At 42.3% G+C, this 25800-nt stretch overlaps 2 protein-coding genes and 1 long non-coding RNA gene across 5 annotated transcripts in view; 2 read left to right on the top strand and 1 right to left on the bottom strand.

The window, feature by feature from the left end:
- Positions 1–13468, top strand: part of TUT7 (terminal uridylyl transferase 7) — a 42685-nt gene extending 29217 nt beyond the window's left edge. Inside the window, exons 17-29 of the mRNA XM_083464753.1 lie at positions 1261–1318; positions 2678–2781; positions 3292–3381; positions 3468–3581; positions 4245–4322; positions 6429–6606; positions 8886–8933; positions 9030–9121; positions 9423–9538; positions 9823–10139; positions 10820–10893; positions 11046–11109; positions 12471–13468. Of these exons, the coding sequence (XP_083320879.1) occupies positions 1261–1318; positions 2678–2781; positions 3292–3381; positions 3468–3581; positions 4245–4322; positions 6429–6606; positions 8886–8933; positions 9030–9121; positions 9423–9538; positions 9823–10139; positions 10820–10893; positions 11046–11109; positions 12471–12538 (1401 nt within the window). The 3' untranslated portion in view covers positions 12539–13468. The remainder of the gene's footprint in view (positions 1–1260; positions 1319–2677; positions 2782–3291; positions 3382–3467; positions 3582–4244; positions 4323–6428; positions 6607–8885; positions 8934–9029; positions 9122–9422; positions 9539–9822; positions 10140–10819; positions 10894–11045; positions 11110–12470) is intronic.
- On the bottom strand, positions 12647–16178 carry LOC310688498. 3 transcript variants are annotated; one of them, XR_014516960.1, is made up of 3 exons: positions 16034–16178; positions 14260–14341; positions 12647–13206 (listed from the first exon to the last, which is right to left on the bottom strand). It is a non-coding gene; the product is annotated as an uncharacterized lncRNA (long non-coding RNA). The 3 variants fall into 3 exon arrangements; XR_014516961.1 differs by having other exon boundaries at positions 15939–16089; XR_014516962.1 differs by having other exon boundaries at positions 15827–16068.
- A 152-nt stretch (positions 16179–16330) lies between these two features.
- On the top strand, positions 16331–24737 carry ISCA1 (iron-sulfur cluster assembly 1). The gene is made up of 4 exons (XM_083465065.1): positions 16331–16471; positions 19758–19811; positions 21020–21125; positions 22121–24737. The coding sequence occupies exons 1-4, from the start codon at positions 16391–16393 to the stop codon at positions 22267–22269; spliced, it is 390 nt and encodes a 129-aa protein (XP_083321191.1). The 5' UTR covers positions 16331–16390; the 3' UTR covers positions 22270–24737.
- The last annotated feature ends 1063 nt before the right edge of the window (positions 24738–25800 follow it).

Genomic DNA, 25800 nt, shown 5'->3' with positions numbered 1-25800 from the left:
GATGAGTACCGCAACCCCAGAGTCGGTCACGACTGGACCTAATGGTCAGGGGCCCCTTTACTTTTAAGGTGCTATCAGACAATTTTTTTATATGTTATATATTTATATATTTTGACTGTGTCAGACCAACACGGCTACCTACCTGAATCTATCACTTACAATGCTGTTGTTGCATTGATACCAGCATAAAACCACCGACATAGCTCCTAAAATATTAGTGACACCTTGATCATGGTGACTATTTATTTCTGGGTTTTTAAAAATTGCACAGCTTTCACTGGCAACTGCTTCAGATGTGTGAAGTGGGAAGGAGAATAAACAAAGTCACAACAATTTGCACTTGAAAACAGTCTATTCGTTATGTAAATCTGGTGTAGTTGGGTACAGGAACCTATTGCACGGGAAGGCAAAAAAAGAGACACCTGTGTCTTGCGGGCAACCTGTACACATTAGTGCTGTTGCTTGTTCACGATGGCCAGTCTTTTCCCAATAGCAGATTGGCCTTGGTCTGTCTCTTGCAGGAAACAGAAAAAAGTGCCTTTACTTTTCTCCCCCTCCCTCCTAGCCTTAACAAGAAACTGGAATTATGAAAGGTTTCATTGTGAAATTTTACCTGTATAGCCAGACGAAAAGTTGACCAGGGCTGTGAGATATTGAGTGCAACAGCAAGTTTATGTTTGCTATTTTCTAAACTGGAGGTGCTAAAAGCCGTATGGATTGATCTGTTACACAGTCAGGTTCACGATAGAAGAAAAGTGCAATATGAATGAGAGGGCCTTTAAAAAAAACCACACATTGGGTTACCTCCAGTGAAGTTGTCCTGTAAGCAAAGGAGTTCTACTCACCACATTGGGAGTGATCTTTCTCTTGCTCTCCTCTCCTGGTGCATCGCTCCCAAATCCATTATATGGGTTCTACCAGGCCTCTGAAGGGATGGGGAGCATATGTAGTAAGGAAGTCCCATTTTGCAGATGTAAATTTTTATTTTGTTTTTTAAAATTAATTTTAATTAGGTTTTGCCTCTTACAAAAATCTAAAAGAAAAAAACATTCCAACAAATAGAACAAAAACATTTTGCAGATGTAACTTCCTGTTCCAGTGGGGCAACTTCACTAGGTCTGCGGGTTGTAGCCACTGATCTGCCTATTGTAATGCTGGCAATTGTAATATTGGGGAGCAATTTTTTTCCTTAAGCTTTGTCGTATTGCTGTGTTTTTAAAGCTTTAAAAAAGGATTATGATGTATTCTTTTTTATCACAGGGACTTGACTGTATAAGAATTATTGAAGAACTTGCAAGAGTGCTCAAGAAACATTCAGGTAACTGTTGCTGAAAATGTGGTTGGTTTGTATTTTGTTGTTTTTTAAACCATGCACACAGGAACATGAATTGTGTGAGGGTGTTTGTGAATTTCAGATTCTGCCGATGCAAAACACTCATGAAAGGAGTTTAAATTTAGGATCAGGCCTTTGATGCACTTTAGCCACAAGAGCTTTCTAGTATGTCTGAAAACCATAAAGCCACTTGCATTGACTTCTCTTTGCATATCATTCATGTGATAAATGAATGGAGAAATTTAGCTTAGTTATTGGTGGACTGGCCATCTTCCCTGATTTAGCATGCATTCATTTTATTTTTGGTACAGAATCCTAACAATCAAATTTTAATTTTCCCCCCAAACCCTCCTGGATGCACAATACTTGATAGTATTGGTCTGTCTGCAATAATAGCGATACATTCTTAAAGTCTGTTAGCCCACATATCTGCGACTCTGTCTGCCCTTAGCCATTGGCCCACAATCAAAATGAAAATATGCAAGTTAGTTGCCATAAAGTGTGCAAATCTGTTCTTGCAATGACCTAAAATGGTGGTGATGGAATAAGCCTAACAAAAAAAAATTGCACAATTAGCATAGCCTTTGTCTGCATAAAATGATGAAGATATAAAATTTAGGAGGAATAACAATAATGAAGCCAGGTCTTCTTGTAGCCAGGCTGCTAGCACTTCATAGATATTTCATAGATATTTCTAAAGCTAAAACAAATACACTAGTCAGATCTGTGTGGTTTCATGTTGTTCTCTTTTGAAAGAACATTGTCATTGTCAGCTTGGTCATAGTTAATTAGGGCTGCCATACGTCCGGAATCCACCAGACATAGGCGAGATTTATCCGCCGAAAATGGCCTCTGGGTGGAATTGTCAAAACTGGACAAAGTGTATAGGAAAACCCAGTCATGTTGTAGCCCATAGCTTTAAAACTTTTGGGACACGTTATAAGGCATTTGTAGAGTGTGCTAGCCTGGGCTTTGAGGCCTTGCCATCACTTTTCCTGAACTGACTGTGCTCTGTAATATACTCAGCACTCCCCTATGGGTGTAAATTGCAGAAAAAGGATCAATAGTATTGTGCAAGTTGTCTGTCTTCTGTTACTGTTCTTCACATTGAGGAATCCCTGATAAGCTTCCATGGAACCCTAGGCTTCCTAAGTATGTCTTGGAACATGGTTGAAAACCACTGCCAAAAATGAGATGTGTTCAGTTCAGTGAGATGTATTCCTGAATTACTCTGTATAGGGTTGTGGCCTAAGTATCATTGTGTACTTCACAATGCTGAATTTCAGCCAACATCATTCCTTTGGAGTTCAACTGGTATAAATCTTCATTTTTGTACTTCCATAGGTCTAAGAAATATATTACCGATAACAACTGCTAAAGTGCCAATTGTCAAGTTCTTTCACGTACGAAGTGGTCTTGAAGTAGACATCAGCTTGTATAATACATTGGTAAGAACATCTCCTAGTTGAAATTCAAGCACTTCTAATAGCCACTGGAGATATAGCAAATGGGATATGGGGCTACTGTTATGGAGGAAAACAGCTTTCCAAATTACATTGATGAGTTCTTCCATATTCATGTTGAACAGAAATGGGGTTCATGTGGACAACTGATCAACAGAGTTTGGGAAATCAAAAAAATAAATAGGTCAAGGTAGTCACTTCACTTGTAGAAATGGCTGATATTAAAATCTGTCCAAACATGCACTGTGATTTTGAGCATATTTTTGTTGAAATTCTGTGTTTTATTCACTTGGTATTTTTAAAACAAGGTTGTTTAATTTTTAGATAGCAAGTAAAAAAGAATTGTGGTTGTGGTGTACATCCACATTCCAATTGCATGCTTCTGAAATAATGCTGTTTCTGTTGACTGAGCTATTTCAGAGAGCTTTCCAAGTCATACAGTTGCTCTCCTCCTTCACCAATCCATCTCAAAATTCTAATCTCATTTCTTTCTAGGCTCTGCATAACACAAGACTCTTGTCCTCTTATGCAGCTATTGATCCAAGAGTAAAATATCTCTGCTATACAATGAAAGTCTTCACAAAGGTACATCAATGTTCTAGTTAACTGGGGGAGAAAAAGTGACACCCGTTAAGTTTTTCCACTAATTTCTACTCCACCCCTCTTTTCAGATGTGTGATATTGGTGATGCATCTAGAGGCAGCCTGTCTTCTTATGCCTATACTCTAATGGTGCTCTACTTCCTTCAGCAGAGAAACCCTCCTGTCATTCCTGTTCTTCAAGAGGTACACACTTTAAGCCTGTGCGTGTGTGCGCACAACATTATGCATAGGGACTTCGCCTTTCCCTCCTTCTTGTGGCTGGGTAAAGGGACCCCTGACCATTAGGTCCAGTCATGGCCGACTCTGGGGTTGCGGCGCTCATCTTGCTTTATTGGCCGAGGGAGCTGGCGTACAGCTTCCGGGTCATGTGGGCAGCATGACTAAGCCGCTTCTGGTGAACCAGAGCAGTGCACGGAAACGCCGTTTACCTTCCCGCCAGAGTGGTACCTATTTATCTACTTGCACTTTGACGTGCTTTCAAACTGCTAGGTTGGCAGGAGCTGGGACCGAGCAACGGGAGCTCACCCCATTGCGGGGATTCGAACCGCCAACCTTCTGATCGGCAAGTCCTAGGCTCTGTGGTTTAACCCACAGCGCCACCCACGTCCCTTTCTTGTAGCCCCTACAGACACTCAAAAACTGCTCTGCACTGCCGGGAGACCCTCTGGAACAGATTTTGGGAATGCGGTGGGGGCTGGGGAAGAGAGGAAAGCAAAGTCCTGTTGCAGGACTGGAATTTTGCTCACACAGCATTGGATTCTACCCTGTTACGCTTGCACACTCACTTGAAAACATCTCAAAAGCACTAAGCTCCTGCCCTGATAGTCTTAATATTTATTTTCTTAGATATACCAAGAGCCAAAGAAACCCGAAATTCTAGTTGATGGCTGGAATGTCTACTTCTTTGACAAAACAGATGAACTGGTGAGTCTGGCTAATACAAAAACAACTCTGCTATGTAATCTTAAGTAAAGTTACACTGCTAACCTTTTTAATGAGGTCAAACTGACCCTGGGAAATTGGGGGGGAAATAAGTAAGTTTGCTCAGACTTAACGAAGTATGTTACCTTGTGTTTCATGATCCCAGTTGTAACTTTTTATAAACTGCAGAGGACGTTGTGACACTGTTGGTCATTTTTACCTCAATTGTATGGCATGAGAAAAGGGCAGTACAGTGGTACCTCGGGTTACATATGCTTCAGGTTCCGCTAACCCAGAAATAGTGCTTCAGGTTAAGAACTTTGCTTCAGGATGAGAACAGAAATCGTGCTCCAGCGGCACAGCAGCAGCAGGAGGCCCCATTAGCTAAAGTGGTGCTTCAGGTTAAGAACAGTTTCAGGTTAAGAACAGACCTCCAGAACGAATTAAGTACTTAACCCGAGGTACCACTGTACTGTGCTCATAAGATCCTAATGATCTAGTGGCCTCTTAAAATGATGTTTAAGTTATTCACTAATATTTATGTCAGCAGCTACTTAGATCAGAACCAGTTCTGTTCCCATTTCTTCATTCATTGCATTTATCTACTTCCTTTTTGCCAAGATAGAAAGAAAACATTACGAGAGCCTACACAGTGAAATGTAGAATGTGTTGGTGACAAGAAAAAAAAATAGATATAAAAGGAGTTTGAGACAAGTCTTATTTGGTGAGAGAACTCCAGCAGAGAGTTCAAATCAAAAATATTCAACCAAGTGTGGAAATATAGTCCGTTAGACCTTTGAAATATGCCCTTCTAAGTTCCTTCCAAAGATTCCCTCTTTCCCTCGCATAAAAAAAGAGCACATGTTTGGTAAGATAAAAATGGTTCACTTCTAAACTGTCCAGAGGTCAGATTCATGTTGCATAGGCAGTAAAACTTTGTTTAATTCCAAAATGGCGAAAGTTCCTAAATTATTGGTACAGGAACTTAAAAGAGGCTTGTTAGAGCCATGTGGCTGGAGGCAGCAGCTCAGAACACTTTGCACACTGGAGTTCACATGTAGGCTAGAGGGAAACAAAGACTTGATTATTAGTAATTCCTGAGGTGAGCTAAGCCTGGCAAGGACAGCTTACTCTATGGTCTTAACCCCTTCATTAATTAGACTTAAACGTGTTGATTATATGAGGCAGATTATCCCACAGAACGTTGTTGATTTACTTAAGTATTAGTTTATGTGTGTGCAAAAATATCACTTCAAAGGCTTTTGGGGAGTTAATAAAAGTAAGACCCTAAAAAACCCCTTACAAACCTGAATTGTGGTGTATATATTTAGCAGTTGGAACCTTCCTTACATGAACTATCAAAACAGTTTCATTCTTATCACACCTATTTGCAGAATTCATGTTGGGAATGCTTGCCAATCAAGTAGATTTTAACCCATCATTTATTTGGTAGCTCATGATTGGCAAAATATTTGCAGCCAGATCCGAGGATCTCAGCAGACGTAAGATTTGCTAGCAGTTCTCAGTTAGGAACCCTCCAGTTTACTCAAATTAGTAGAAGACTTGTATCCATCCTTTCAATCCAATGATTCTCAATGTGGCTTATGATATATTGTAATAATTTACATACACACAAATTCAATACCTTGACAGCCCAGCAGCCCACTGGATAGAGCTAGGCCATGGGTAGGCAAACTAAGGCCCGGGGGCCAAATCTGGCCCAATCGCATTCTAAATCTGGGCCGTTGGTCGGTCCAGGAATCAGCGTGTTTTTACATGAGTAGAATGTGTCCTTTTATTTAAAATGCATCTCTGGGTTATTTGTGGGGCATAGGAATTTGTTCATTTCCACCCCCATCCCCCCCCCAAAAAAAATAGCCCGGCCCCCCAAAAGGTCTGAGGGACAGTAGACTGGCCCCCTGCTGAAAAAGTTTGCTGACCCCTGGGCTAGCGTGTGCTTCTCTTTAGCCTGGCAGACCCAGGGTAACTGGCAAATTGACCCTTTCTACAAGTGGGAACAATTCACACATCTAGGCAAAGAGATCAGTAAATTGCATGCTATTGTCTACACCTGAAAAAGATATATACATATATATATTTCACTTCCAGCCTACAGTTTGGCCAGACTTTGGTAAAAACAAAGAATCCATTGGTGAATTATGGCTAGGACTTCTCCGTTTCTATACTGAAGAATTTGATTTTAAAGAGCACGTTATCTGCATCCGAAGAAAAAGTTTGCTTACAACATTCAAGAAGCAGTGGACTTCAAAATACATAGTTATTGAAGGTATTCCTCTAAATTATGAGGCCTTTATTCATCATTTAACAAATATATTTGAACAAAAGGGCCAAGTTTGGTGAAATGCTTAATTTCTGTTGGGGGAGTAATACAGTTAAAGGTCTGTCACAGTATAGGCAGCAAACTGCTCGAAGGAATTTGCATTTTAGCAACCTGATTTGAAAAGCATTGTACTGGCAAATTAGTTTTAAAAATACACCGCGAGTTGTTGTATGAACACAGCATCATGAGCTGTGATGCCACAGTTATTGGGTGCTGACTGTAGACTAGCAATGCCTTGGCACAACTGCCACTTTGCTCAACTGAATATGGGAGGGGGGACCTAGGACCTTTACCAGCAGGGGTGGGAAGAGACAGCAGACACCACAGGTCTGTTGCTTCAGCACTGAGCCCCACCTGGCATGAGCACAGATGAGATCACTGACTCGCCCAGAACATTTGCTGTCCACTTGACAGTAATGCACCTGCACAGTATGCTTCCTGATGCCTTCTGAGAAGGGTACCACGTTCGCTTTTCTTCTTTGACACTCATCTGTGGAAGCGTCTAGTCCATGAAAAAGCTGCCCCATACATTGAGATTAAGGAGGCTAGGCATTATAGGGATGCAGGTGGCGCTGTGGTCTAAACCACTGAGCCTCTTGTGCTTGCCGATCAGACGGTTGGTGGTTTGAATCCGCACAACGGGGTGAGCTCCTGTTGCTCTGTCCCAGCTCCTGCCTACCTAGCAGTTCGAAAGCACACCTGTACAAGTAGATAAATGGATACCAGTGGCGGGACAGTAAATGGTGTTTGCGTGCGCTCTGGTGTTCACGGTGTTCCATTGCACCAGAAGCGGTTTAGTCCTGCTGGCCACATGACCCAGAAAGCTGTCTGTGGACAAATGCCAGCTCCCTTGGCCTGAAAGCGAGATGAGTGCTGCACCCCATAGTTGTCTTTGAGTGGACTTAACCATCAAGGGGTCCTTTACCTTTACCTTTAGGCTAGGCATTGTGTTAAACAATGGGATGTGAGATATAGGGGGAAGGAAACACCAATAGACCCCAAGTTAGGTAAAGGTAAAGGACCCCTGAACAGTTAAGTCCAGTTGCAAACGACACTGGGGTTGCGGCGCTCATCTCGCTTTACTGGCTGAGGGAGCCGATGTTTGTCCGCAGACAGCTTCCGGGTCATGTGGCCAACATGACTAACCCACTTCTGGCAAAGCCAGAGCAGCGCACGGAAACACCATTTACTTTCCCATCGGAGTGGTACCTATTTATCTACTTGCACTTTGACGTGCTTTTGAAGTGCTAGGTTGGCAGGACTGAGAATGGGAGCTCACCCTGTCCTGGGGATTCAAACTGCTGACCTTCCGATGGGCAAGCCGAAGAGTCTCAGTGGTTTAGACCACAGCGCCACCCACATCCCTAGACCCCAAGTTAGATCGGTATATAAAGTAGACTGATAGAGGTGTTTTGGTAATCCTCCCTTCTGTGTCTTATGAGGTGTCATGGGCCATGCTAGGCACGTGATATTGGCCATCAAAGGGCAGCCTTTTATCACTCCAGCTTTCTTGCATATCTTGTTGCCTTGATTTGCATTTGCCCTAGCTTTCCCTTGAATAGACATAGAATATTATTGGCTAGCTGTCAGGGAGCTCATGCTGGTAATCCCCAAGTGACTAGTTCTGTTTGGCCGTGCAGCGTTATCTATATAATCCCTGCCTCTCTATTCTTAATAAACTAGTAAATACAAGGATCGGGCACGCTTTACTGGTGGTTCTTTTTCTGCCTACTCCCTCTGACTGTGAATTACTATACAGGTGTCTCCCCACTTGCGTGCGATCAGCATGCACGCTCCCACTGACACATGCGCTGTTTTCGGCGCCGCAAGGTGGTATGATGAGGGTGGAACGGGGGACTCTCCACTCGCTCTGCTTGGTGGCCACAAACAGAACCCCCGAGTGAGTAGGGGTCCCCTGTACTACAGTTTTTTCTCTATATACATTTTTTTGCAATAAAATGATTGGCTTAGTTTTTCAGTTTGAACAACTATTGCTTTATCTTGTTGAAGGTTTTTCATCTTCTTGTCGTCAAAATCTTAGATCACTCTTCAGTGTTTTCCCTTTCTTTGTACATGACGAAGGGGAAGAAATCTGTTTTATAAATGTGGCTCAGCGTTAAAAATGTAACCAGCGTTCCCATTAGTTTTTTTGTTCTTTGGATTCTGTTTGTTCACAAGCTATTTTAATATGGGTTTTGTTAAAACCTGCAACACTCTTCTTGCAGATCCTTTCGACCTGAATCACAATCTTGGAGCTGGTTTGTCAAGAAAAAGTAAGTGATTGCCATAAATTATGTTGTACAGAGATATACTTTTATCTGACTCTGTTTCCATTTAATTGATCATTGTTTTTGTTTTGATTACTCTAGTGACAAACTTTATAATGAAGGCTTTTATAAATGGTAGGAGGGTGTTTGGCACCCCGGTAAGAGGATTTCCTAAAGAATACTCTTCAAAAATGGTGAGTGTGTTAGAAATCTAACAACATTTTATTAAGATGTTCTATGCTGTATTGTACTGCATTACAATTTGAATTATATAGATAAGAAATAAAAGTATCTACAAAAATAAAGTTTAAAATCATTATAAATATTTAATATGGACACCCTTCAAACCACCGGAATTCAGCTTGTGAGCCACACTTTAGGAACCCTGTCTTAGATGTTTCACTAGTCCTTGCTGTAATAGTGTTTGCTTATTTTGCATTAGTCAGAAAAAAATGCCCATTTCATTTCAATGCTAACATTTTGTATTTTTGTTAGGAGTATTTTTTTGACCCAGAGGTGCTGACAGAAGGCGAACTCGCCCCAAATGATCGATGTTGCAGAATTTGTGGTAAAATTGGGCATTTCATGAAAGACTGTCCCATGCGGAGAAAGTAAGTACATTTTGTCTTCCTGAAGGATAATATGCCTCTAATTGTGCATTATTTTTTACTGACAGCAGTGCAGACATGTTCCCCATTTCCTAACCATTGTTAGCAGATTGGAAATATTATGAGTGCACTGGGGAACGCTGGGTGTGAAGCCCCTTGGTGTAGTAATACTTAGCACATATAAATGCTTTAGTGTGACATTTAGCAAGCCTTAAGGGGATTTTAGTACATTTTTTCATATTCAGGCTGCCTTAAGATAAATTTTACTGTGATTCATGCATTCTTAGACCCAGAAGACGGCATGAGAGTGAAGATCTTAAAAACCAAAGATACACAGAAAACAAAGAAAAAAGAAGTAAAGAGGAAAAAGAGACCCCTGTTAAAATTGCAGAAAGAGATGTCCTGCTAAAAGATGGGAGATTGCAGATATGTACACCTAACAAAAACAAATTGGGTAGGGGAGCAATGGAAACTGCAAAAGAGAAGACACCCAAGCAGCCAGCAGAGAAATGGAAGCGACAGGAAGACAGAGAAAAGCGTTGCTTTATTTGTGGAAGGGAAGGACACATTAAAAAAGAGTGCCCTCAGCACAAAGGCGCTGCAGGTAATAATAGTAGTGTTCATGGTACTAAAAATATGTTTTAAGGTCAACTGGGAATTTTAATGACACTTGTAGCCTTCTTTTCTTTTCTTTTCTCTTTGCAGACGAGGGCAACCAATATGATGGTTTTTTTTAAATTTTCAAGAAACAGGATATAAGCTTAAGCGTAACATTATCAAAACAATTAGTTTCCCCTCCTCCCATAACGGATGAATGCAGTAAATTGTCCCATAAAACTTTTCTAAAGTTGTGGTTCTGAAATACTTTTCAGTCGAGAGAGTAAATGTTTTCAGATGTTTTGTTTGATTCCTAGGAGTGGCTGGTTGCTTTTTAACCATTTCCCTTTATGCCATTTCCTTGTTGAAAAGCTCCCCCACCGAAGCTGTTTCTCCCCGCCCCCTTAGGAAGAGAGAGAGTAAAAGCAGCCTAAGATATGTGATATTTTCAATGGGAGCATGGGGCAAGGAAGCCCCTACTTCAAATAGCAGCCTTGGTGGTTGTCAGGGGGTGGGGGAATTTATTTTTATTTAAAAAAAATCAGAACTGCCCTGAAGGGAGAAAAAAATATTTTGAAAGTTGACCTTTGGCATGCTTTTTACTGTTCCAATTAATAGGTGGATTTTTCCAAAGCAGATTTTTCTTGTAAGATAAATTTTAATCTCATTAGATTTTAACTTTCCTAGGTCCCTTGAAGTTGGAAAGTCCATGTGGGTCCCCTTTAGCCAGTGCTGTTAAGCACTCTGGTCGATTGAATCAGGTAAACAGTTACCACGTGTGATTGATTTATTTTTTAAGTGAAAAATTAACTTTTGGCCGCATAGCACAATTCTTATTTTAAATGTTATGCTGCTATTACATCTTGCAATAACTGTCTTCAAATGGTCACTCCTGGCTTTTTTTTTTTTTAAGGGACTGCTTTTACAAGAAGAAAAAAAGAAACAGAAAGGAAGAATATTCTTGAGTCCCCAGTCAGGTTTGTGAACTAGACTTGGCCTATGCATAGCACTCTGCAAGCATGACAGTCAGCTGGTCATTTGGTGTACTGGGGCATTCTTCACAGGACTTCACAAGTCCCTTGCATAGCACTCCACCAGTCACATCTTTACCTGTGGGGCTACTTTTAAACGTGACCCGGAAAGTGTAATTAATGCAGAATGCGGCAGCTAGACTGGTGACTGGGAGTGGCCGCCAGGACCATATAACACTGGTCCTGAGAGATCTGCATTTGCTCCTAGTACGTTTCTGAGCACAATTCAAAGTGTTGGTGCTGACCTTTAAAGCCCTAAACGGCCTTGGTCCTGTATACCTGAAGGAGCGTCTCCACACCCATCATTTAGCCCAGACACTGAGGTCCAGCTCCGAAGGCTTTCTGGCGGTTCCCTCACTGCAAGTGAGGTTACAGGGAACCAGGGAGAGGGCCTTCTCGGTAGTGGCGCCTGCCCTGTGGAACGCCCTCCCATCAGATGTCAAGGAAATAAGCAGCTATCTTATCTTTAAAATACATCTGAATGCAGCCCTATTTAGGGAAGTTTTTAATATTTAATGCTGTATTGTTTTTAACACTCGATTGGGAGCTGCCCAGAGTGGCTGGGGAGACTCAGCCAGATGGGCGGGGTATAAATCATTATTATTATTATATACCTGTCCCACTCTTGGTGTCATGTTGTATCAGCTGTGGGATAGGTGGGTGTGGCTTGGCAAAAATAGCCCTGCAGGCCAAATGGGGAAGTCTGGTGGGCCAGAGGTTTCCCACCCTGGTCTAGAAGAACCAACAGAGTGGTCAAGACAGCACTAGTAAATAACAACACCAGGCCTTAAACCAGTTGAAACAGATCCAGACAAAGTCTTATCCCAGAATGCCTGCATTTGCATGGCCATCACCACTCAAGCACTTCAACAAAGAATGGGATACTTGGAGCTTTCCAATAGCTGCTGCAATATTTGACATCTACAGAGGCTTTGTATGAAGCGCTAGATTGGAAATTTCAAGAGAAACAAATTTAGTGACAGAATGTATGGGCAGAAATAACAGACCAAAGAAAGGAATACAGAAGTGGAGGCATGCTGTTGCCGCTGGATAAATATCCCTTGAGATCATGACAGACACGCTTAGAGAAAACAAAGAAGGTGCTTTAGTGTAGATGTGTAACAGGAGGTTACAGTCAAAGACATGGTTGGTAGCTTGGAATAGACTTGGAAGTGTCCAAGTGCCCCGTTTTTCTTGGCTCTGCTGAGTTTGCATCATTGTAAACTAAAAACATACGTTACTAAAAAGTTAACTAGTTTGGTTTCTACCTATTTACTCATTTTTGTGGTCTTTCTCCCCATATACAGGCAGCCTTTCCAGTAAATATATGACTCAGGGAAAAGCTTCACAGAAGAGGCCTCATCAAGATTCATGAGGGATTGAAGCAATCTTACATTGCAATACAGACCGTCCATTTCCTTAAATGTTTATTTTCTTTATAGCCTCCAGGTTCACAAAACAGCAGCACAAACAGTCTTCAACATAAGTTTAAAGAAAACACATTTTATTTTAATTAAATTGCTAAAGATAAAAAGCAATGGATTTTAATGTTTGTTCATACCATGAATCCCAGCTCTTAATAGATGAGCATTTTAATAGAAAACCATGTTTTTGTATTTACTAGGTAAAACATGTAGATCAGGGAGGTTCCTAACTCAAACCACTTCTAAGAGTTTCTACATTCAATCAGAATGTTTTGAGTGCACTTAAATGATGTGCAAGCCAAATATAGTGTCTCCTTTAAAATATTATATTTGAAGGATTAAAAGGGTATTTATTAATTATGATCATTTACTGATTCCTTGCGTAAAAGTGTTTTGAAATGTTTCTGGATTGCTACTGCTGTATTTGCAAATATTTTAATCTGTGGGGAGCTAACACATGGACGTAAGCAAACTTTTATGTAAAATCTCTGTAGAAAAGCGGTGCCATTGAATGAATTCTTCCCTTTGTTGTTTTATGGTTTGATATGCTGCTGTGCTTCTGTACGGAGAGACTGAGAGGCTGGTTCTGTTTGCTGCTGCTGTAATATTTTCCCATTGTCTGCAACACAAAAAAAACACAAAACTCCTATAAGGAAACAAGAGGTATATTTGGCAGTTAAAATGAATCCACTTCTGCTTTATTGAAAAGTGAAGAAGATCCATGAAGTAGACAAGGGTTTGGTTTTTTATTGTCATCAAGGCTTAATGTCAGGTTTTCTGGATATGGTACAACATACCCTTTCCAGGAAAAATATACAGCAAAAAATTAGGCCACTGTTATTTATGACCTTGAAATAAACCAACCAAGTGAAAACTTTAAAGTTCCTTTTTTGTATTGTATGAATCATAAAGAAGATCTAGTCTTGTTTATTAGTTACTCATCCTTTCAATGTATCCTTCCAAGGCAGGTTGCACAAAACATTAGACTTTACATTTTTTTAAAAAGAGAGAACAATGTCCTTGTATAACAAGTCATCCGGATTGTTCCTACAGAGCAGTTGGTGGTAAGAATGGCCTTGTGGTTGGGAGGGGAAAGTCCAGTAAGAGCAGCTTGCTTCCCTCTTGCACTGTTACAGGTATTCCAGTTGAAGCTAATAATTTTTCAGAGTTGGTTTGGCTTTTCAAAGGATGTAAAACGTTCAGTAATCAGCTTCACTGACAATCTCTGATCTGGAGAAGATTGGTCAATGCAAATCAGGTAGGCAGAAATCAGAAATTACTCACCCTTGGAATATCACTTTCAGTGGGGTGGACATCCCTATCAGCATGCGTCCAAGTGTCTGCTGTTTAAAGTACTACAGCACAGATAGACAATTTCTGCATTTAGTTGTACTTCAGGCTTTTTCTCACAATTCCTGACACTGTACATTTAAGTAAGTATCTGAGCAGTTGACCTGCTATGCGGAGCTTGTTATACAATTTGCATACGTTTAGTAAGTTTAGTCACTGTGCTGTGTGTCAAAATCTCTCTGGTCAACTGGTGGAAGTATAAAAATTACTGTGAAGCATTCCTAATCACATGTCCCCAATATCTTTAGATCATAGTAGAACTTGGTTCTCTTTAATAGGTTTTCACGCCACCTTTGACAGATGCCCTTAAAGTAGTACCTACAAAAGTGAAACCTTGTTCATATAAACTCCTTTATGACCCAGCAAAAACTGGCTTTCTTCTGGAATCTGTGGTTCAAGGATAGCTGTAGAATAAAGGATGTCTGTTAACAGCAGTCTGCCCCAGCCTGGTGTCTTTTAAATATTTTAGATCATGACTCCTGTTAGCCCCAGTCAGCATAGGTGGTGATCAGAAAGAATGGGAGCTTTAGCCCCAAACAAGGCACTAGGTTCAGACAGGCCAAGTTCCAGAACCCAGAAAGGATCCCGCTCCACCTATATCAGGAATAGTTTAGCAGGTATTGCAACCGGGGTCAAATAACTTTTTTGCATATCCTTGCCTTGGATGGATTATGCAAACTAATACAGGGACTGCTTTCCGGAAAGCTGCGGGAACTAAAAACAACAGCGGACCTGAGGAAATGGGAGTCAGTCTGCCAAAACTTTATGATGCTGACTTCATGATACTCTAATTGGCAGTGGGATGCGGGTGGCTCTGTGGTCCAAACCACTGAGCCGCTTGGGTTTGCTGATCGGAAGGTCGACGGTTTGAATCCCCGCGACGGAGTGAAGCTCCCGTTGCTTTGTCTCAGCTTCTGCCAACCTAGCGGTTTGAAAGCACACCAGTGCAAGTAGATAAATAGGTACCGCTGTGGCAGGAAGGTAAATGGCGTTTCTGTGCGCTCTGGCACTCGTCACGGTCCTCCGTGCGCCAGTAGCAGCTTAGTCCTGCTGGTCACATGGCCCAGAAAACTGACTGTGGACAAACACCAGCTCCCTCCGCCTGAAAGCGAGATGAGCGCCGCAACTCCTCAGTCGCCTTTGACTGGACTTGACCGTCCTTTACCATTTACTGCAATTGGTCAAAAAGCCTCTCAGTTAATTTATTCAACAATCCTATTGAACGAGACGCCAAATTACGTCTTTAAGAGTGCAGCTCATTCTACCAAGTTACAGGGAACCAGGCAGAGGGCCTTTTCGGTAGTGGCACCCACCCTGTGGAACGACCTCCCACCAGATGTCAAAGAGAAAAATAACTACCAAACTTTTAGAAGACATCTGAAGGCAGCCCTGTTTAGGGAAGCTTTTAATGTTTAATATTGTTGTTGTTTAGTCGTTTAGTCGTGTCCGACTCTTCGTGACCCCATGGACCACAGCACGCCAGGCACTTCTGTCTTCTACTGCCTCCCGCAGTTTGGTCAAACTCATGCTGGTAGCTTTGAGAACACTGTCCAACCACCTCGTCCTCTGTCGTCCCCTTCTCCTTGTGCCCTCCATCTTTCCCAGCATCAGGGTCTTTTCCAGGGAGTCTTCTCTTCTCATGAGGTGGCCAAAGTATTAGAGCCTCAGCTCCGGGATCTGTCCTTCCAGTGAGCACTCAGGGCTGATTTCCTTCAGAATGGAGAGGTTTGATCTTCTTGCAGTCCATGGGACTCTCCAGAGTCTCCTCCAGCACCATAATTCAAAAATTAATGTTTAATAGGTTATTGTATTTTAGTGTTTTGTTGGAAACCCTGTCAGATTGGTGGGCTATAAATAAATTATTATTATTATTATTATTATTATTATACCTTTGCTCAAAGGCTAGTCTCACTGCATTGATTGGGATTTACTCCCAAATAAAGTGTACCAAAGATTGAAGCACCCCAAAATGAAAGAATGCAACCCGGGTTGCTGACGGACCTCAATGCGCGTGGGGGGAGTTTTAAATAAGACAAAGCAAATATTTTGTTTTTGCTATTGTTATTGCGCCAACTACGTCCCCCTGAGTATTACACCTCCGCGCAGAGAACTAATCCCGGCGCCCCTCGGCCTCGTATCCCTCCGCTGCGGGCGAGCCGCTCTCTCTCTCTCCTCAAGGGCCGGAATCGAATTCTTCCCGCCTCTCCCGCTCCTCCTCTCTCCGCTGATTGGTCAGCCATCCTGAGAAGGACGTGGGGGGAGGAGAGAGAGCGCGCGAGAGAGACCTCCTTCACGGCGGACTTCCCACTGGCCAATAGGAGCGCGCCGTCCTTAAGCTCCCGCCCCCTCCAGTGACGCCACCCGCGCGCCGTGACGTCAAGCTGCGCGTCGCTCCGTGCGCCGTGTCCATGGACAACCTCGGAGGACGGGGCTGACAGGGCGGAGCGGGAGAGATGGCCTCTTCCATGGTCAGAGCCACCGTTCGGGCCGTGAGCAAGAGGAAGATTCAGGCCACTAGAGCCGCCCTCACACTGGTCAGTCCTTGAGGGGGAGGGGGAGGCGGGTGCGCGCGCACTTCACCTTTCGCTGGGGGGCGGGGCTTCTCGACCCTCCGCTGGCCGGTAAACAAGAGGACTGCGCAGGCGCAGTTGCGGCGTGTTCCAGGGGCTGGGGGAGGGGCACATCACGAACTGGGAGTGGCAGGCGGAAGTTCGCAGGGTGAAGCGTTTCCCCTCCTCGCCTGTGTTGGGAGATGCCATTCGCCACAGGAGGGAAGGAGATCTTGCTCTGCTCCTGCAGGTTATCTCTGTGTGTGTAAAATAGAATTTTTATTAGTTTTCAATTACAGTACAGTCCAATAATAGCCTAATAATAACAATGCCAAATTATAATACAGTTACTAATACCAATCATTCAGGTACCAAATTATATAATTTAGGCGCCTCCCCCATGCAGTCTCGTTGGTTCCCAGGCCTTTGCCTTAAAGGAATTTACTTGGGAAAGTCCTGTTTCCGCTAAGGTGGACCACATAATAATAATAATAGCAGTAGTAGTAGTAGTATCAATTTATTTATATAGTGGTACCTCGGGTTACAGACGCTTCAGGTTACAGACTGCTAACCCAGAAATAGTACCTCGGGTTAAGAACTTTGCTTCAGGATGAGAACAGAAATCACATGGAGGCAGCAGGAGGCCCCATTAGCTAAAGTGGTGCTTCAGGAACCGTTTCAGGTTAAGAAGGGACCTCCAGAATGAATTAAGTTCTTAACCTGAGGTATCACTGTACTCTGCCCATCTGGCTGGGTTTCCTCAGCCACTCTGCCAACAGAATGTTCAAAACACAATAAAACATCAAATATTAAAAGCTTCCCTAATCAAAGCACATAGGGCTCTTCAGACAAGTTCCAGCCACTGAATATGTTACATGCAACCATTGAAATTGTAGCATAGTCACCCTCTGTGTCTGATCATTGGAATCTCTCTTTCTTTTTACAAAGTGGGGGAAGAATATGAGAAAGGATTTTTTTTTTCATAGGTCAAATGCAGTATGAGTAGCATAGCATGTTTTTTCTTCCTTCCTTCATAAACCCTCTTTTCGTATTCTGGACAACTTCTTTGAGGAGTGCACGCAGGGGAGCAGGATGGCACCTGCTAGGTTCATTCCTTGGCCGCCTTGTCCCTGACCCTTCTCTCCCCCTGCCAACTTAAACAGATTGGTTGGGTAGTCAGCAACCATAGTCAGTAAGGCAAGAACAAATGTGGCTTGATTTGTCACCTGAATTGGATATAACACTATGCCCAAGATCGTGGTTTGTTCTTCCTGTTTGGTAGCAGGAAGGAGCAAAGTAGTCAAGATCAGTGTGTTCTTCATGGTAAGCTGTTAACTATGATTAGCAGATACAGGTTGAGCGGTTGATGTCATGGACTGGCTGGACATCAAGGAATGGTGAGAGGCACCAGCTAGAGAGCCCCCAAGGAATGATGGCTCAGAGCCTGGGGATTGGTGGTGGGATGACAGTGAGTGGTCAGAGTGAGAAGACTTGAGAGGAGGATGTCAGCCTGGATAAGCTCAGTTGGTTAGAGGTGTCGGAAGAGGGAACAGGGTTTAGTGAGCAGGGAGAGTCTGTGGCAGAGAGAAGCAGAAGTGGAAGCAGGAGAGGATGGAGGCCAAGAGGCAGAGATGAGTCAGGCTGGTGAAGAATCCAGGGTGTCTCCTCCTGCTGCTGTGACAGGCTGCCCTCCTCCCCTGGTCTCCCGGGACCAAAGGAGGTATGAAAAGGGAGGAACAGAGACAGGTGCAATGGCGAAGTTTCAGATTGCTTGGGAAGGACCCACGAGAGGAGGAGATTTAGGTAGTTGTGGGAAGGCTGGGATCGTTAGCCTCTGCAACTGCCTCTCCGGGGCAATACCTACCAAATAATTGCTGTGCTCATTAAGCCTAGCACTTTTGAAGTGACCTTGTTTCTTCTAATGAAGAGTTAGCTTCGCTTACTCAGGGTGATTTATTCCTGACAGTTGATTCCCTTTTTTATACTTTACTGAAGTTTATTCTTTTCTCAGAAATTTGCATTGGTTTCTGTGCTGCAGTGTTTGTGACAATTAGGGGTAATCAGAGTAGAATCTGTCCCAGAAAGTCACCTTATTTATGTACCATATTTTTCGCCCTATAGGACGCACCGTCCCATAAGGCGCACCTAGTTTTTTTGGGGGGAAATAAAGGGGGGGAAATGATTTTTTTTCCCCCAGGCGCGGGGCTGGGGCGGGGGAGGCCCGAGCTTCCCCCGACCCCAGCCCCCAAACAGGCAGCTCTCTGCAAGCTGTGGGAGCCCAGCGCTGGCTCCCGCTGCTTGCGGAGAGGTCCGTGAAGCCTGGATGCGCTGATCTCAGCACGCGCAGGCTTCGGCATGCCGGCAACTCTCCGCAAGCAGCGGGAGCGCTCCCGCTGCTTGCAGAGAGGTCCGCAAAGCCTGGAGAGCGAGAGGGGTCGGTGCGCATCGACCCCTCTCGCTCTCCAGGCTTCAGCGAAAGCCTGCATTTGCCCCATAGGACGCACACACATTTCCCCTTCATTTTTGGAGGGGGAAAAGTGCTTCCTATAGGGCAAAAAATACGGTAATTGAAGATGTTTAGAACTAGTGGCATTACTTAAGTTCATGGTTACTTGGTTTGGATTACAAATTTATCCAACTCTTAATGCTCATTCTAATTTCATACAAAGCAACATCTCTCCAGAAAGTTGTTCTTGTGCTCTGTTTATTATCTGAGCTGATGTGTCTCCCTCTGTGTACTTTGTGTGTTACAGCAGCAACATAGTAGTCTCCAGGACACCTGATATCTATCTTAAGGATTTGGGGAAACTATTTTTCTCAGGTGCCTGGGAAGTTGCCTTGCAGCATCCAGGGATTGAGGTATCCCAGTTGCCATCAAATTAGGGAAATGGAAAGGAAAGGAGACATTGGGCTGGACTCAAAGATGGGGGGTGGATTGAGACCATGTTATGCCGTTGGAAGTGTGGCAACCAAATTTTGGGATTGTGCTTGATAAAACTTAGAGTTGCTGAGGAGTTCTATTGTTTGCTGAGCCCAGTTTTGAAGTAAACCAAGTGAAGTTCACACATCTCTAGTTACAACCTGATCCTAAAATATCAAGAAATCAAATAGTTGCTGTTCGTTGCTAGTAGGGGCTGTTGATCGTGGGGATATGGGAATTTGTACTGAATCTAGGCTCTGAAAGTGGTGGGGAAAAACAGGTTTTGATTTAAGATAACAAGATGCAGCTGAGTATTCATCTAATCCAAAGCTATTCCTAAAAACCTTTCAGACCCCATCTGCTGTGCAGAAGATAAAACAACTTCTTAAAGACAAACCTGACCATGTAAGTAGAGATGGAGAGTATTCCTGACATTACTCATCTGTTTAATATTTGTTTACATGTGCTGCTGTTTGTTATACTTCTAGCAGATACCCTGTGAATTAATACATTGTAAAATAGAGTGAATGGTGGACTTTGTATTTTAAATTTGAAACTATACTAATCTTGCAACTGCATGTTCAACTGTGGAGAAAGACAATGCTGTTCCTGGTGAAAATTGTTTTAGAGTGTTGCATGTTGATAGTGATGAAACTTCACTGTTGTTTTTTACATGTATTAAAAATATAGTGAAACGTGCTGAGCTTCTTGATATCATGTGGGAATGTCTGGAATAACACGTGATTCATTCATTATTAAGTCCATTGTCCCAGTCCTTAAAAAGTTAGTGCTGTTGGGATGTATCCAGTTGTGTCCCACTGCTGCTAGAAGGCTCTTAGATCCAGCAAAAGCTTCCATTTGAAAGCAGCAAATGTGTGGATTGCTTGCTTGCTTGCTTGCTTGCTTGCAGATTCCATTGGAGAAGGGCTGAGGCTCAGTGGAAGAGAATTCATTTTATAAGCAGGTTCCATGTTCAATCCCTGGCATCTTCAGTTAAGGCTGGGAGAGAACTCTGCCTGGAGATCTGCAGTCATTCAGTATAGACAACATTGAGCCAGATGGACCATGGGCTGACTCTGTATGTTCCTATAACCCCCTGCACCATCTCTTATGCTGTTTCAAAGGGTATTTCAAACGTCTGCAGAAGATTTTGGGGTAAAGGAAAGGTAGAATTGGCAAAAAATATCACCACTTCCCTTTTACACTTAGGTTTTTTTATCCAGGAGATGCTTGTCTATCAGCAGGTGGATACAGTTGGGTGCAACTTATGAAATCTACCGGGCTTGAATCATGCACAAATTGTTGACGTCACTGAAACTCAATTACTTTTTCCTGATTGGGAGACCAGAGAATGTCAGGCTTTCGTTTCTATGTAGACATGAAATTTTAGTAGATTAATTGACTGTTGCCTTGTAGGCTTGCTATATTAACATTCTGTACCATTTAAAAAAACATTTTTTTCTATTTTATAATTCTACTTTGTGCAGCAGTGTAAATGTACTAATCATATTAGCTGAGGTCATACATGTTTGAAAACAATTTATTTCTGCTGATGCTATGAAATTCTTAGATTAAAAATGTTTTCTTACTGGTTTTTAAAACTTATGTTTCAGGTAGGCGTTAAAGTTGGTGTCCGTACAAGAGGCTGTAATGGACTTTCTTATACACTAGAATACACAAAATCAAAGGGGGACTCTGATGAGGAAGTAGTACAGGATGGTAAGTGTGTTTGGGTATCCCAGAGATAACTGCAAGTCCTTTTTTACTCCTCCTTTAAAATACTGTTATTGCCATTTAATCTCAGTTGTGCAGGTTTCTCACTAAACTTGGTGTCTGTAAATTAAAAAGTAACCCTAATTCACTTCATTGACAAATTGACTTTCTCTCAAATAAACTTGGTGCTGTCGCCAGTCAGACTTGATTTCTGTAACTAGCCATTAAAGGCCTAATATTTGAATGTGCTTCTTATGTGGTAAGTTTCACATACTGGAGCAGCACTTCTAAGTTTATGCTTTGAATCACAGCTTTGAATGGACAAAAATGGTCCATCAGAATTGAGACCGCCAAGACATTTTAAAGAGATTGAAAATAAATCACTAATAGATGGCATCAGCTCAAGCGGACTAGAATTATGCTGAATTACGAAGAAAGCACTTTTTCTGCAGTTAGAGCAGGGCTACCATGCAATGGTTGCAATCTACAGTGGTGCCCCGCAAGACGAATGCCTCGCAAGACGGAAAACTCGCTAGACGAAAGAGTTTTCCATTTTGGAGGTGCTTCGCAAAACGAATCTCCTATGGGCTTGCTTCGCAAGACGGAAATGTCTTGCGAGTTCCTGCGGGGGTTTTTTCCTCCCCCCCCCTTTTTCTAAGCCGCTTATCAGCTGATCCGATAAGCTGCTAAAAGCCGCTAATAGAGCTAATCCTCTAATCCGTCAATGGGCTTGCTTCGCAAGACGGAAAAAACCTCTAGACGAAGAGAATCACGGAACGGATTCTTTTCGTCTTGCGAGGCACCACTGTAATTTGTGGAGGGGGGTGTTAAACTGTAGTACAACAGGCCTGAGGTGTTTGTAGTTTGTCTCTGGGTGAAATAATGTGTCTTGATGCATGCTAGGACAAGGATTAGCTGTTCACAAATATTTTGCATGGGGGTGGGATCCAGAATTTGCTCTCTTTCAAATCTCATAATTGTTTCTTCTTCTTTTTGTCAAGGTGTTAGAGTGTTTATTGAAAAGAAAGCACAACTCACACTTCTTGGAACTGAAATGGACTATATAGAAGACAAACTGTCCAGTGAATTTGTTTTCAATAACCCAAACATCAAAGGAACGTGTGGTTGTGGAGAAAGCTTTAACATTTGAAACATCAGGACTGTTAACTTTTAAGACCACAAAACTGCTTTCTGAAGTAATCACTCAATGTGTGTGTTTTCACATCTTTAGGCTTTGTAATATACAGCTGCCTTTACAGGAGAATAAAAGTACTGTGTTTTGAAAGTGTAATCTGTGTGTTAAATTCTAGCCCTTGCATATTTTGGGTTTAAGAGTGTGGAGAGGAATTGGTCTGCAGAAGCTCAGAACGCTTAGGTTTACTGTAAGATACCTCTTCAAATTTCAATCTGCAAAAAGCTCCTGTCAGTTCTTTGCAAGACTGAAAAATATTGTATTAAGGCCATATGGCTACTTTTTAAATCTTGGATTGGAAGGAATTCCAGTACTGTAGGCCTAACATTAATGCATGATTTAAGGCAAAAATAATCCTACCATGTACTAGAATTTTACAAAGTATTTTTTAGTACTTTCTCTTCAAACGTTAAGTGTGAATTTTGAGGGGCATATGATCTAATAGAGTTGAGGTGAGTCAAAATGCAATCCTAACAACATCTACTTTGAAGTAAGTCCTCTTGAATTCAATGGGACTTACTCCCAAGTAAGTAGGGTTAGGATTGCAATCTAATCTGCATTTCAGACATCATACACATGCAGATATTCTGCCCCCTCTTCTCTCCCACCATCCTATTGTTATTCTAAGAGGCATTAATAATTTTTGGTTGCCACTAGGAAAGTCACTAATATTTTAAGGAACAATGTAGTCACTGTGATTTTAAAGAAGGTCATGCAGAATATTTGATGTTGCTTGTTTTAATCAGTTTAAAAATATTCTGAGGCTAATTCTAAAACCACTCCCTACATTTCCTAAGTCTAGATATTATATTTTATTTTTATGTTCCTGTCAAGCAGCAGAGGACACTATTTTTCTGGGTGATGTGATTTTGTTACCCTAACAGCTTGTGGCCTGAGTTAATTTTAAGAAGTCTTCAAATTTCAACCTAAATAAGAACAAAACTTCTTACTTGTAAAACCATCTTTGAATGTTGATAACGACTGTTCAAGTAGGGAGGGAGGAGTAATTTCTTTTTTTAAAAAAAACCTACTGTTTTTATTTTAATGAGATTTATTATGTTTCATATTAAGAATGAATTTTTTTAAAAAAAAAACAAGCCTGTTTATATCATCTTCTAGCTAACATACTGCTGCACATAAGAAGGTGGTGGCTGTTTTATTAGTTTGAGAAAACTCAGAGCCATTTTTTCACCCCAGTATTTCATAAGGCTTTGTATAACTAATGTTCTAACGCTGGCAGTTATCTTATATAGACAGGCATTCACGCTATGCTTGATGTGAGAGGGATATGCAGTGTGGGGAGGATGGTACATGTGTTTCAGTGCAAGATTACTAGTGCAATAACCTTATCAACTGCCACAGTTCTGTCCATTCAGGCCTTGCCGTTTAAGTTAAACATTGGGAGTGCGGGAATCTTAACTGTGAGGACAGTTTGGCAGTGGAGCAAACTGGTGAGCTGTGGAATCCGTGCCTTGCAGACTTCCTTGAAAAAGCTCAAGGCAGGCTTTTCCTACATAGTAAATTAAATGTGCAACTAGGTAAACTGTGCGCAAACACCGGCTCCCTTGGCCTGAAAGCAAGATGAGCGCTGCAACCCCATAGTCGCCTTTGACTGGACTTAACCGTCCATGGGTCCTTTACCTTTTTTACCAAATGTGCAACTTTAAAAAATGCTTGAACGAGGGAAAGACGGTTCTGTGCAACTTTGGCATGTTGGCGCACTAGAACTCATGTGCTTCTTATGTAGCAGTATGTTGGAAGATTCAGGACTCAAAAGAAATTTTTCCAAACTGAGGTTTGGGGTTTGTTTCCTCCCAAACAAACTCAGTGATCATGGTTGGTTTTAAGGGAACAAACATGAGGCTGGGTTTGGGTGACAAGAAGTTAGACTCTGGCTTGTTTCATTTGGTGTGTCAGTAACAGGAATGAAGAATAAGCGCTACATAGAGTGTGTACCAGTGTGAAGCTCATTTACATTAAACCATGGCTTAATGTACTGTGCAAAGCAGGCCAGTGACTAAGAGCATATCTGAGACTATTAGAACCTTTGCTTAGGACTGCTGCATTTCTACCCTGTGGAAGTTTTGGGCTAGTGCAATCAAAAATTCCATATGGAGAACAGCCCCAGTATTTGACTGCTTCTTAATGAATGAAGAGGACACTGAATGTAGACAGTACTGTGTAAAAATGGTATTGCTGTATTCTTACATCTTAATATTTTTAGAAATGTTGTATATTCTGTGTTTTATGAAAGTGTGCACTTCAGTACTATGAAAGTACATTGTATTTAAATGCCTAATGCGCAAATTGGAAGTAAATTTTTGTTAGCAGTAGCTTAAGAGATTGTAACTATTAATCATCTATCATGTGTGCAATAATGTAATGTTGACATGTAATAAATATTACCTTTTGCTAAACATGGAAAACACGTTTTGTAGTTTCTACATCAAATCCTAAATGATTTTTTTAGATTTCTGCTTTGTTTTAAGGATCTTTACCCTACACTTCAACCAAAGCAAAGCTCCTCCCAACAGGGCTTACAAATATCTGTAAGACAATCTCTGCCTTCCATTTTATAATCTAAAAGCAACACTCAAGGAAAATGGGTTGGTAGGGAGGAGGAAAAAAGGAAACCCTATCACTAGTTCTTAGTTACAAAGTTCTTGTAACCAGCTCCACCTGGTACGCAGGCTGAGACCCTACCTGCCCGCGGACTGTCTCGCCAGAGTGGTGCATGCTCTAGTTATCTCCCACTTGGACTACTGCAATGCGCTCTACATGGGGCTACCTTTGAAGGTGACTCGGAAACTACAACTAATCCAGAATGCGGCAGCTAGACTGGTGACTGGGGCTGGCCACCAAGACCACGTAACACTGGTCTTGAAAGACCTACATTGGCTCCCAGTATGTTTCCGAGCACAATTCAGAGTGTTGGTGTTGACCTTTAAAGCCCTAAATGGCCTCGGCCCAGTATACCTGAAGAAGCGTCTCCACCCCCATTGTTCTGCTTGGATGCTGAGGTCCAGCGCCGAGGGCCTTCTGGCGGTTCCCTCATTGCAAGAAGCAAAGCTACAGGGAACCAAGCAGAGGGCCTTTTCGGTGGTGGCACCCGCCCTGTGGAATGCCCTCCCATCAGATGTCAAAGAGATAAACAACTACCTGACATTCAAAAGACATCTTAAGGCAGCCCTGTTCAGGGAAGTTTTTAATGTGTGACATCTTAGTGTATTTTTGGTCTTTGTGGAAGCCGCCCAGAGTGGCTGGGGTACAAATAATAAATTACTATTATATTATTAATGAGTCAGAATGGAAGAAGTTAAAAGGAGTGGAAGAGCCAAAAGTTGCTGATCTCTCAGCTGAGCCAACGGTGAGATCCTGCACTCCCATCTCCCACTGCTTTGTTCTCATGGTTGCTGTGTGTATAGAGATTTAGGGGTTTCTAGGGATTTAATAAAGACATTGCACCAATCTCAAGGCACACGTCCCACA

The sequence above is a fragment of the Podarcis liolepis genome (assembly GCF_965112155.1).
Source record: "Podarcis liolepis genome assembly, chromosome: 11".
NCBI lineage: Eukaryota > Metazoa > Chordata > Lepidosauria > Squamata > Lacertidae > Podarcis > Podarcis liolepis.
Note: the sequence above shows the minus strand (reverse complement) of the source record. Positions and strands in the feature narration are given on the sequence as shown.

Coding starts and splice junctions, on each gene's coding strand:
- ISCA1 (XM_083465065.1), top strand. CDS start 16,391: ATGGCCTCTTCCATGGTCAGAGCCACCGTTCGGGCCGTGAGCAAGAGG. Junction 16,472..19,757: donor CTAGAGCCGCCCTCACACTG/GTCAGTCCTTGA, acceptor AAAACCTTTCAG/ACCCCATCTGCTGTGCAGAA. Junction 19,812..21,019: donor TTAAAGACAAACCTGACCAT/GTAAGTAGAGAT, acceptor CTTATGTTTCAG/GTAGGCGTTAAAGTTGGTGT.